Source organism: Anomalospiza imberbis, chromosome 8 (genome assembly GCF_031753505.1).
Source record: "Anomalospiza imberbis isolate Cuckoo-Finch-1a 21T00152 chromosome 8, ASM3175350v1, whole genome shotgun sequence".
Lineage (NCBI taxonomy): Eukaryota > Metazoa > Chordata > Aves > Passeriformes > Viduidae > Anomalospiza > Anomalospiza imberbis.
Window position 1 is genome coordinate 14,741,915 of NC_089688.1, and position 12,699 is coordinate 14,754,613.

Sequence of the window (12,699 nt, forward strand, 5' to 3'; positions counted from 1 at the left end):
TTAGATGGAGACTCATTCAGCTATTAAAATTAATTTTTAAATCTTAAGCTTACTATATGTTCATATATCACTATCATGTTTTAAACATTTAAAACCAATTACTTTCAATAGCAATTGCTATTTCTTTGATTCACACTGAAAAACAATATACTTTGAAGAGACTAAGAGTTTGGGGTTTTTGTAGTAAAAGCTTATAAATTATGGCATAGAAGCAAACCTTATCAGTGTAGTAAAAGTCTTTTACTAAGGGATGACATAACCAGTAAGAGTAGTGTAATCCAATTCCTAGTTGTCACTGATTCTATTGAGAATTTTTATCATTGAACTCATTCTACACAACAATTTCTCTCACAACAATTATTATTTTCCATGCATCTAGAATTTACTCTTAGCCACTTTTATGGGCAGCATCCAGCTGTTAAAACTTATTTCCACCCAAATCACTGCAGAAGCCACCCTACTTCTAAATCAATGTTTTGGACTAATATTAATATACATTTTATTTCTCTATGTTCACCCAACTAAACCATTACGAAAGCATTACTCCTGCCCTTGCAGTCCCTATTGGAAAGCCTAGCTCACATAATACTGAAATCTGTGACAGTTCTTTATACTAATGGATTTGTCTGGCCCTGCCATTGTAGGCAGTGCATTTTGCACATGCTTGACAGGATAGACAGACTCTATCAGTAGTAGCTTCACGTTAGAGCTACACCCAATTCTCTCAATACTATGAGGGAAAATTAGGTAATATAAGCAAGCAACTCGAAGATTACAGTCCAGTGCCACATAAATATGTAGGCTAAAACTGCTTCTTTAGTTAAGTTCCCATGATTAGCAAAGCCGGTCAAAGCCTGGATTCACCTCTTGCATACAAAAGGAATAAACCTAGTCACTGTTAGTTCAGAAGCTGTAGAGAAGCAAAGCCTCTATAAACTGCTCTTAAAACAAACACTTAAATTTGACATTTAATCAAAAAGACATTAGAAAGTTCAGCTTCTTTAAAACAGGTTTTTTTTTCTTCACTGCAATTTGTTAGCATCTTAGAACTCCATCTTGCTTTGCACTCTACAAACACACAATACTATCCATTTCACATACAACAGTTAACCATAAACTGTGTCACATTACAAGAAGGTTAACAAATCAACTCCACAACAGAAGAAATATAGTAAAGGGCCACCCATTTCTAACTGTTAAATTCCTCTTACAATTTTAACAGACATTAATGAAAAAGTCTTTAAATCTTGTTGAAATAAATATATTAGAGATGAAGCTTCTATACTAGCTACTAGACAGGAACTACAATCATCACAGATATCAAGCCAGGAAGAGGAAAAAAAAAAATCATACATTCCTGTCTTCCTGCTGCATGGGCAGTGGGCTAGGCTCAGCTGGTCTGACAGCTCAAGTGCCAGTGGAATCCAGTCTGAGAGGTAAGGAATGAAGGTTTTGCCAGCATGAACTAAAGAAAAATTAAAGAAATGCCATGCTATTATGGTTTGTGGGTTTTTTGTTTTGTTTTGGTTTGGTTTTTTTTAACACAGAGAAAAACTAAAGTTGAAGTGGAACCTATCTAAAATTTACTGAGGTTCCCATTCACCATGCTTTGATTTTCTTGAGAAAAAAGGAGAATTTTATAGGTGTGGCAAAGCCTCAAAGAACACTTCACTTGCTACAGTTAAGCCAGTGGTTTGGCAATTACTAGGCCTTCACAATCGATTTTTTTGCCATTGTACCAGGGCAAGCTAAATAAAAAGTGACCTTTTTGCTACTACTCTCTAGTTCCAGAGAAACCCCATTTATTCGTCTGTTACTCAGCATAACTATTGTGCTGCAAAAGCTGCAAAGACAGCCACGCTCGTGAAAGTGATTATTACTGTAGTCCAAACACTAGCCAGTTTAATTTGTTAGCTCACCTAAAAACCTGTAAGGAGTATGTAGTAATTTGAAAAAGCAGTACTTGGAAGAAAACTTCTTATAAAGTATAAAAACAGAAGCTTTTGAAGACTTAGCTGAAGGGCAAATAGACACCTATATACACACTCAGAGGCTGAAATGTGAAGCACCTTTTGTGATTTATCTTGACCAAAGTAACACAAACCCCTATAATTTTAATAACAAACAGGCACACCAAAACAAGTTAAACTTCCATCTGGGTGCTTGATGCAGCAATCTTTTTCTAGTGATAACTCTTAAGATAAATATTCAGTGCACCACATACTTCAGTATTAAAAACCTCCCTTAAGCAAATACACAAATGTCTGTTCGCAACTTACAAGGTTTCCAGAGTTTAAATAGGAAGATTGAACATGTCAGCTTGCATACAATTAACACATTATTTTTTTCACTCAGTTATATATTACTATATCCCATTTTGCACTGAAGAGCTTAACCATTCATTGCCTATGAACAGACAGGTACCATACTCATTTATAAGAAGTCCATTTGTTCTAACTGTAAGTTTGTGGTCACCAGAAATCAAATCCACCCAAAAATGCTCACAGCTCACAACATATCTGTTCTCACATGTACTGACTATCAGTCTAGTTGAAGTTAGTTTCTGCTCCTTCTGGCAAGTATTTGTTCAGGTGAACAAAACAAAATGTGCATAAGAGAAGGAAGTTTTATTAATGCTTCCCTCATCTAAAACAGTTGCAATATGCAGCCTCCTGAAAATTCAGGAAAAGTTTGGAAGACAGGAGAAGAAGCAATTAAATTGAAGTAAGTTCTAGATGACAGCTTTTAACAGCTCCCCTGCTTGACAAGAAGAGTCAGACTTCTGAAACTGAAGAGCTGATACCTGGCAAATGGCTGAAAAATGAGAATGGGCAAGAAGTTGATAAGGACTTTCCTGGCTCAGCCATTAACAACCTTCCCATCTTGATGCACCCATTCAAAAAGAAAGACTAAGAACATTCATCAGTTTCCCATCACACAATGCCTTAACTAAGGTGACCAGAGTGCCACTCATCAGTTCACTCACCACCATTTCTCATACTCCTACTATAGCACTTCTGTGGCTATACTCATTTACGAAATTAATGACCATAGCTGTTTTCTTGCATGCTTTTCCGCATTTAAGGAGGGGCAGGCTTGTGTCTACTTCATGCTAAGGTTCAGCTACTAAAATGAAGTTGAAATTGAATACCACTATTTTACTATTCCCACTAACCCAAGTTAAACACTGAGCAATGACACCAGAACAGCTGCAACATACCCAAACATTTTAAGCTGCATACACAAATATCTGAGCATAAAGCTTGTAAAGTTCACAAAAGCAGTACTTTCTCAGCTCTGCTATTCACCATTTTATTTATGTACCACATGTACCTGTGGTCAAAGATTAAGCATGATGCTAGGTGAAATGAAACCTTCTTATGCCATCACAAAAAAAAAATCAGTTTAATATGAAAACTGCTTGCCTGTACTTTTCCTTTCACAGACTATAAGATCCAATTATCTTTCATTGGTAAATACAGACTGAGGAGCCGAAGGCAGGAAGTGCTCTGCTGTTAGAAACAAGGAAGAATTCATTGGGAATGCCAATGACAGAGGGAGTGACCATTAGATGGTAGAATTAAGAATCCTGAAAGGAAAAAACTAGACATATCAGAGCTTGAGCTTCAGAACCGACTTTAGGCTCTTGAGGGACCTAACTGGAGAAATCACACAGAATACAGTTCTAGAAAGAAATTCTGGAGAGGTGGTTGATTTTCAAGGATCACCTACTGCAAGCTGGCTCATCCTGATGAGCAGGAAGACAAGTACAAGTGGCAAGAGGCCTGCCTGAATGAACTGTGCTCCTGCTAGGAAGAACAGAGATGTTAGCTGACCACGCAGGGATGGGGTCCATCCCAAAATGTATCTAGAGTTGAACCTAGTGAGGGGCACGAAAGACAACAAAAAATGCTTGTGTGAATACAGCAGCAAAATAAGGACTAGATAAAATGTGGGCCCACTGTGGGATAGGTGTGGATATCTGACCACAACACAAAAAATTATGTACTCATAGACTTATTTACCTCTGTCTTTTATGAGAATATCTGCCTTCAGCAATCCCAGGTCCCTAAGATAACATGAAAGCTTGGCACAAGGAAAATTTGTATTTGCTGAAAGAAGCTCAAGTTACATTTGCTATTCTGTGGGTGTAACCATTGCTTTAAAATGCAATGCAACATTATTACAATAGGTCTCTTCATAAGTATCCTAGGCCAACACCAACAGAAACAGATTGTTTCTTTCTCCTTTCTTTAATGGAGAAACCCAACATGAATCATCAGTTTCCTACCCTACTCATGAAGTCACAATACTAGGAAACTGTTCCAATACTTCTTCAGGGAGAGAAAGGGCTAGATATCATCATCAACTAAGAGTCAACAAGGTGACAGTTCCAGAAGCTCTAGAATGGCTTTGATAATGAAGAGGTTTTCAGTTTTTTGCCTTTGTCCCCCTCCATTAGCCACTATTGTTATCCCTTGTTCATTATCCACATTGTAAATAGCTCTCCTGAAGCACCAGACCAATACTGACTTCTGAATAGGAGATATGTTACAAAGTGAGTTGTTCAATATATTTTGACACAAGTGTTTGGTTCTAGCCTTAGGATATGGGCAAGTACAAGTCATACCTCAGTAGACTTTAATTATTCGGCAAAGTAAGCAAAGGAAAGGTTTGATCCCTCTATTGATTCTCTCATCAGTCTTTCATATCCTCACAAATGCACTAGGTCCTGTTTTACTCCACAGACAAACTAGACCTACTTCCAAGTATTATGAATGTAGGGCCATTCCCCAATTTCCCCCCCCACCCCCCCCCCCCACCCCTCCCAGCTCAGTTTTGAGCTGCTGGGATGCTCAGCTTGTGTTTGGAAGGGATACCTATTGGTGAAATATCTGTAACTGAAAAGAAGATCCAGCCTTCATTTGATCATTTCATCTCCCCATGCAGCAAGTCATCTTGTATCCACAAAGCATCTTCAGAAATGAAGGTAGTTGCAATATTCACTCACCTGGTCTATTTCCATGGCTCAACACAAGGTGTTACTCTAGACTCCAATTACAGGACAATATTTAGAGTTAATGCCCTCTCACCTCTTGTCATAAAAATTAAGGAAGAAATTATCCAACTAAACATTATAATTAATGTAGCGGATAAAATTTAACAGTTATACAGTTACCAAAATAAGACCTTTCACTGTTCAAATAATAATACTCCCATGGCTGTGTTTAAAGATAAATGTTAGGAAGGCTATCAATGCACAGAAATTAAGAACTGTGGCTGCAGTGAAGTTCTGTATCAAGAACTGCTTCTCAGCATTTGACTGAGCAAGTGATAGAATTTGTGCCACTAAAAGAAAAAAATTGTATATTGCAATGTTTCTTAAGGTCTAGTTTTCCAGTCTGACTTGCTTTTCAGTGTGAGTAGCATCAAGCCAGTAAGAGTAAGACAATGCAGTCAGAAACAGGAACTTTGGAGAAACACACACAAGTCTCCAACAGAGAAGCAGGGATAAAAAATACTGTATGCAAAGATGCTATCAAAATTCAGCAGTAGTCAAGGCAAGAACTGACCAGGATTGGCCTACTCCCTCCTTTGAAAAAAAATCATTTGGCATCATTTCCAGTAACTACCATTAAGACCACATTTGTTAACACATTTTTAGAATCACTGATTGGATCCAACCCCAACCCAGTCCTCTCAAAGATTTGCTTCATCCAAATGTTAACTACATTGGGAAAGGGAAAACACTTGCAAATTACTCTCTGCTCTGAAGGTACACATTTCTGACCAATGTTTTGTTTGGTTAATTTTTTATTAACCTCTAAAAGGAATTCCACATCTACAGTCCAATATCACTATGTGGAGAAAAATACCTTCTTGTTTCAAAGTACAAAGCAAAACTACATTACTCCCTAAAGTTACAAAACATCAGGAGGAATAAATTGCTGAAAACACTGGTCCTTAACACGGGTTTAACTCCTCCCACACTGGTGTATTTCACTTATGCAGAAAAAAAAACATTTAATAAGTTTTTCAAAGCAGGAGTGGTATTCACCAGATTCTTAGCATATGGAAACTTACTAGTCCAACTGCCACTTAAAGACTATCCATTCCACAATAACAGTCTCAGTTTTCATGTCCAAAAAAGCAAGCTGCATATGAGGAGACATTCAACATCTCTATGTACATTTAAAGGAAGAGAGAACAAAAGATTCCTTTTAAAGCTGATGGAGGAGGCAAGAATAAATTAAGTACCCAAACACAATAACAGAACAAAAATTATTCCATTCAAATCAGAAACTAATTAATCACTTATGTAAAGATGATTCCTAACAGATAAAAGCAAGAAAGAAGTTTATGATGTGCTTTTGTTATTACAAAGTTCTGTCTGATAAATCACTCTTCTCCCAGCTCCTCCCATACATACACCCTAATGGGGTTTATCCACTTTCTCAGAGCATATGGCTACAGTTCCCAGAATATGGTAAATGATCCCTGAAGAAATTGCTGTGCACTGAAGAAGGATGCTCTAATAAAAAAAGAAATCGTTATTATTTGTAAAACACTAATCAGTTTTCTACTACTCATAGATAAGACCTAGAAAGCTGTAGTGAAAAGACATTCTCTCATGAGATCTTCAAGTCTACACTAGTGTTCATTCACTTGTCATTAAGTTTGACTTCTGTAGAGTTCAGATGATCTGCTCTTTTGACCACTTCTTTCCGCTTCAAAATTTAACAGTATAATAAACTGGAAATGGGGAAGAACAGATCTATACATATCCCATGAAAAATTACAAGCATCAAGGAAAAATGCAAAAACCACAACATCCTTGAGTATCATCTTTTGTGCTGTGTAGGAAATTCTGCAAGGAAAAAAGCTTCTCTTTTTCCTTTCTTCTCCATCCTTTTCCAAGCTATAGAAACATATTGCAAGCTAACTGTTCCCCTCAAAAAAAGAGAAACCCTAAGCTGCTCACAACAGCTCACTCCTCTCTTTGTAGCCTGAGTTACAGGCACGTCAGCTATGCCAAAAGAAAACTTAGGATGATAAAGCTGTTTTACCATCCACTCTCCTCAACAGTCAGACCATTTCTCCTTATTCCAGGCTTTATTCGTGTATTTGACTTTTGCTGCTGGAATCATGACAAGGATTTCAAGGCAGACTGCATTCTTCACAAATTCGTTATACAGGTGATTTCCAAGCTGATGGTTTGCAGGTATCAGTAGGCAATATACAGCCTGTCCAGGAAAGATGGATAGCCCTTTCCAAATGGCCCTACAACCACAGGCAACTTCTCACCTGTCAGAGGCCCGTGGATGCAGACAGAACATGCCAGTGCCTTCAGGTGATTACTGCTTCTTCCTCTGCTGGGATAGGACAGCTGCTATAGCTACAGTAAACGCAACACTCCCACAGTTAACTCTTTTGTTTAGTTTAAACTTTATGTCTCTGCCAAAGTACTGGTATTAAGTTCCATTTGTTTTAAGAGCTATCTGGGTAGTTTTAGTTGTGCCTAGATGGGGTGGGCTTCAGCTGGTGGTAGTTTAAGAAGACCAACCTCAACTTTAGGAAGTCACAAAAACCTCTGATACCCATGACTTTGACCCAGCAGTACAGGGTCTTGTTCCCATCAAGTACAATCTCCAGTCAAGCTTAATCTTACGCTAGACTGCTTTTATTTACATTTTAAAATAGTACCTGGCCCAGACCTACTTAAAGGAAACATCTGATAAACCCAGACTATGAGACAGGAGATTTATAATCTAAGAGACCCTTCCTGATGATTAGCCTGACCTAGACAGGCCTGACTTAGCTAGTCACAGTTTGTAACTGAGATACAGAAAGGTGTCAGTAGTGTTTCATATGCCTCCAAACCTTAGTAGATAAATAAAGTCATATCACAGCATCCAACAATAACACCTTCTTGAGAAACATGGTCATAAGCAATTTAATAGAGAGTAAAGCAATATTTTTCTCATTAAAAAACAATATAATAGAAATTGGATGCATATAGAGACTTGTGAAACAGATTCACATATAAAAGGACAACACAGAGGATGGAATGGCAGAAGTTGCATCATGAAATAGAAAAGAACTGTTTTTTCAGAGCAGATCTCTGTTCTAAAAATCTCAGTTACCATTAGTGTCTTAAATTTTCCATTATGAGCATTTCATAGGAGTGTCACTTTGCTCAGATGCCCCAAGCTCTATGAAAATGAAGGACATGAAAACAGGGGAAGTCTCAAGCAATTGGTCTCAGCTAACGTAGGTCAGATCTTTCAGACCATTGACCCTGTTCAACAGCCCAGACTCCGAAAAACCAACACCTCCTTGAGCTGCTGAGCCTGCTCCAATATTTTAAATTGTGTGCTTCCCAATTCCCTTCTCCTACCTTAATTTTCATGCAGAGAATTACAACCCAATTTGTCAAATTCAGCAGCTTCACCCATGGTATTGTTGGCATTTGGCAGAGCAACAGCAACACTGCAGCTCCATCTGAAACAGCAGAGAGAAGTGACCAGAGCAGGCTATGCCTGTACTGACAATATGCCAGAATCCATACAAAGCACTATGGAGCTTACAACATCAGAGTAGAATTTGCTTTCTCTGTTTGGCAATAATATAACATTGTTCTGAACATAAATCCTTGTAAAATTCACTACTGGCAAGTAGCAATCATTTTTCTCCTCCATGAAATAAAACGATATATATAATGTGTGTGATTGGTTCACCATTTTTGCATTATCAGCCATCCTTGATTAAAATTCCTGGGTTTAAAATAGGCTAAAAGGCTGGTGAATTAAAAAAAACAAAAACAAAAAAAAAAAACAACCAACCAAGAAAACCAAAAAATTAGGGGAAAAAAGCATAAAACAACTAGAAAACCACCACATGGCTCATTTCCTCCCTGGGAAGTTTGACTAGTTAAAACTCAATTTCATTTCACTCTCCTCTAAACTAATAGGATATTTAGCAAGCTCAGAATTATTCCAGACCTGGTTAGGTAGCCTTGACTATTACCCACCAATAGCACCACTTCTGTTGACTTACAGTGTCACATCTTTTCGATAAAATAAATACCAAATGCCAACCTTCCCATAAGAGGCACACATCCACTACAAATATAAGCCAATACAAACATTAAGATTTTTGGTTAAAAGAAGGACCAATTTAGTACATTCATAGTCTTGTTGTATCTGAAGCCTCTCCCTCAAATTCCTGGCTGCAGTCAAAGTTGTTTCCTGTGTAAAAAAGCTTGTGGCGCTTACCTTCACATTATATTTTTGCACAGGCAACAAGGACTTCACCCCACAGTTAAGAAAATTCATCAAAATGCTTCAAAACATTTTGAGAATCATTGTGCAAAAGCTATTTCCCAACAAAATAATCAAGATGCAGTGGAAGCAAACTGTTGCATATTGGAAACAAGTCTTTCTTTGGTATTTTACTACAGCAATGACTAACTTGTAAAAGATTTAGTTATTTCATTAACTTAACAGTGACTTGGACTATCTCTTCTCCAGGATTACTTTACAATTAGCTTCTGACAAGGCAGTATCTCTATGATAGGTCCACTTGAGCATGCAAACTTTACATTAAAAAAGCTATATAATTTAAGATGGCTTCAGGCAAACCTTGAAATACAGCATAACCATTAATGACAGAAAATACAGAAATGCATGCCAAAGGAAAAGTTCTCTTATAGACATCTCTAGTCAGGGTATTTAGGAGGAGGCCCCCCTTTAGACTCATCTAATAGTCCTAATGTAAGACTTTCATATCTATCAACCTCTATTCCATCTTGAATAGTGTATTGTGCTAGCTCCAACTCAGGAATGTTCAAGTTATTGCAGAGGTCCTCCCTTATAGCCATATAGTCATTTCCTAGCCCATTTCCCCTCACAGGACATCTTCTAGGCCTTCAACAAGAATGGGTCTCAAAATTTCAAACACTGCTACCAGCAATTACACACAGACATGATAGTTAAATCAATTAAATACTGCATTTTCTAAACTGCAGAATCCTTACTATAGGCTGGACCTTACTATCCTTACTATAGCTGGAGAGTAATGCTGCTATATATGAAAATTTATCACTAAAAAACTCACTGCTCCTCAGTACTTTCCTTTATGAACTTTGTGATACTCACACTACACTAAGAACCCTGAGCAGACAGCAAGCAACACAATCAGCCAGCGGCCACATTGCTCTCTTGGCTGCACTGATAACTCCATCTTTGCTGTCACCTGGGAAGCCACCAGAATGCTCATAATTTGAGAACCTGTCTGTACAAATTCTCCTGCTCCTGTGAAACTGCTGTTTCATAAATCACCTTTACACTTCAGAGCAATGCACTGAAAACAGAGCTCCAGATAGGAAACAGAACTTTAATTTTGCACTTTTCCTAATACAGACAAAGCTGTATTTTAACAGATCAGGGCATCTTCCCGGTAACTACCACCTCAGATTACACTTCTATTTGCTCTTTGTGAATAAACACAAAAAATAATTCAACAATCTTTCCTTTTATCAAACTAGCAGGCAAGAAGAGAAAAACAGGCTTCCAAAACAGTCCAAAATGAAAGACAAGCTAGCATTAGCAAGCTGCAGAAGGAAACTGAATCTGTTTCTGCATTTCTCTAATAAATGAAATTTTATCAGATCAAGTTTCTTTTGAGAGAGAGGTGGGGTGAGGAAAAATAGTCACACAACTCAGTGTTACAGGGTTAGCTCAGAGAAGCAAAGCGTTATTCCAACATCTTCCTTTCAAGGAAAAGTATTTCATACACACAGGCTTCACACCCTTACAGCCAAAACACCTATTACATCAGTGAATTGCTGCACAATGATTGTTCTTCATAAAAAGATGAGTGTCTGCTATAGTCAGCAAGAAACACAAGTATTCTAGACAGTCTGTAATATTTATAGTCAGGGCAAACAAGAGACCTAGTTACACTGTAGTAAACTGCAAAACCTCCAAGTGGCAAGTTATTCTAGCAGCAGCGAGTAGTACAGGCCAAAACATGATTAACACATCACATACATTAGTCATCTTGACAGCTTCTTATGCCCACAAGTCTCATGATTTCAGTGCACTCAAACATTGGTTAACAGTGACACAGTATTTTAACCTGCATAGCTATCCATTTTAAGGCAAAGTTTACTGGCAAGATGCATTTCTTGCTAGGAATTACTTCAGAATTCAACAGGATTCAAAATGAGCAAGGAACATGTGACGTTCAAAAATGTACTCAGTATTTGTAAACAAGCTTAACAAAGGTGCAAGGTAAGTATTACCAGGTAATTCTTAATAGAGTAGAAGAGTAGGCAATGCCACAGTGCTTTCTATATCAAAGAAAATATTTCTGCCTTGCAACAGCTCCTTACTCTTTTGTTGATTATAAAAGTGCTCATACGACTAAAACATGTCAAATGTATTAGTCACTTGCACTTTTCATACTGCAGTGTCCATACTGTAAGTACTCAGATCTTAAAAGAGACAAGCTATGCATAACCGCTTTCAAGAAGTCGACGAGTCAGGCCAGATTTCCGTCACCTTTAGCTTACCACAAGCAAACAGTAACTCATACTCGAGGCTAAGTAACAAGAACAATTTACAGCTCCAGACTCTGCCTGGAAGCCACAGGTCCGTCCCAGCTCAACTTCTGCACTGATAAGGATGGCAAACCCTCACCGATTTAAAAATGAAACCCAAATGCCTGGGAGGTTTGGGCTTTGTTATTGGTTGGGTTTGGGATTTTTTGGACAGGCTCACGCCAAGTAAGTATTTTGCCTTTTATAGCGCATACACTTAAAATAGGAGTTTCCTAGGCAGCAAAGAACCACACAGCGTATCAGAGCCATCTGTGAAGCGTTTCGGGGCGCTATGAACAGCGGCAACAACCGCGCTTTACTGCACTTTAATGTGATGCCGCTCCTCAGGTGGGCAAAGGCTTCTTCGCTCCGAGACGGCAAGCAACTCGCAGCTGGGACAACTCACTGCTCCGCAGCACGGTTCTCACGGCTCGTTCGCCGGCCGGAGAGGGAACAAACGAAGACGGCTTCCAGGCGGGAGCCGCAGAAGTCCGTCCAGACAGCCTTCCAACTTAACCCTTTCCCGGGCCCCGGCACCGGGCCCAGCCGGTCCTCGCGGGGCGGGGGCCGGCACACCTGTCCGCGACAGCCCGGGGCGGGCGGGCGCCGCCGGACTCCCAAGTCGGCCGCGGCGGCCAAAGTCGCTCCCAGAAGGCGCGGAGGAGGCGGGCCAGCCGCCGCTACTCACCCGCACCAGGTTGCTGACAGCGGCCTGCACGGCCGACACGGGGGCGGTGAGGTCCGGGATGGCCTTTCCGTCCACCTCCCCCTCCTCGTGCATGATGACCAGGTGGGAGATCTGCTGGGCCACCGGCTCCAGGATGCTCTCGATGGTGCGCGTGTGGAAGACGGGCATGGCGGCGGCTGGGTGGGGGGGGCCGGGGCCCGAACTCAGTCCAAACTCCTGGCAAACTCTGTCCCTGCGGGCTGGCGCCCCACAGAGAAAGCCGCGGCCTCCGCGCGAAGAGGAAAAGGAGGAAGAATAGGAAACCAAACGCCCACTCCGAGCTACCCTCGCCCTGGAGCGAAGTGCGGCACACGGAGAAGCGGCTGCCGGCTCAGGCTCGCGGAGGCGGGACTCGAACTCGCTGCCCTCC

The 12,699-nt window shown here is 39.9% G+C and overlaps 1 protein-coding gene across 2 annotated transcripts in view; it reads right to left on the reverse strand.

Annotated features, from left to right (window-relative positions):
- Nucleotides 1–12,458, reverse strand: part of VCL (vinculin) — a 57,282-nt gene extending 44,824 nt beyond the window's left edge. For both annotated transcript variants that reach the window (XM_068198551.1, XM_068198550.1), the window contains exon 1: nt 12,291–12,458. In XM_068198551.1, coding sequence (XP_068054652.1) covers nt 12,291–12,458 — 168 coding nt within the window. The remainder of the gene's footprint in view (nt 1–12,290) is intronic.
- Nucleotides 12,459–12,699: the final 241 nt, after the last annotated feature.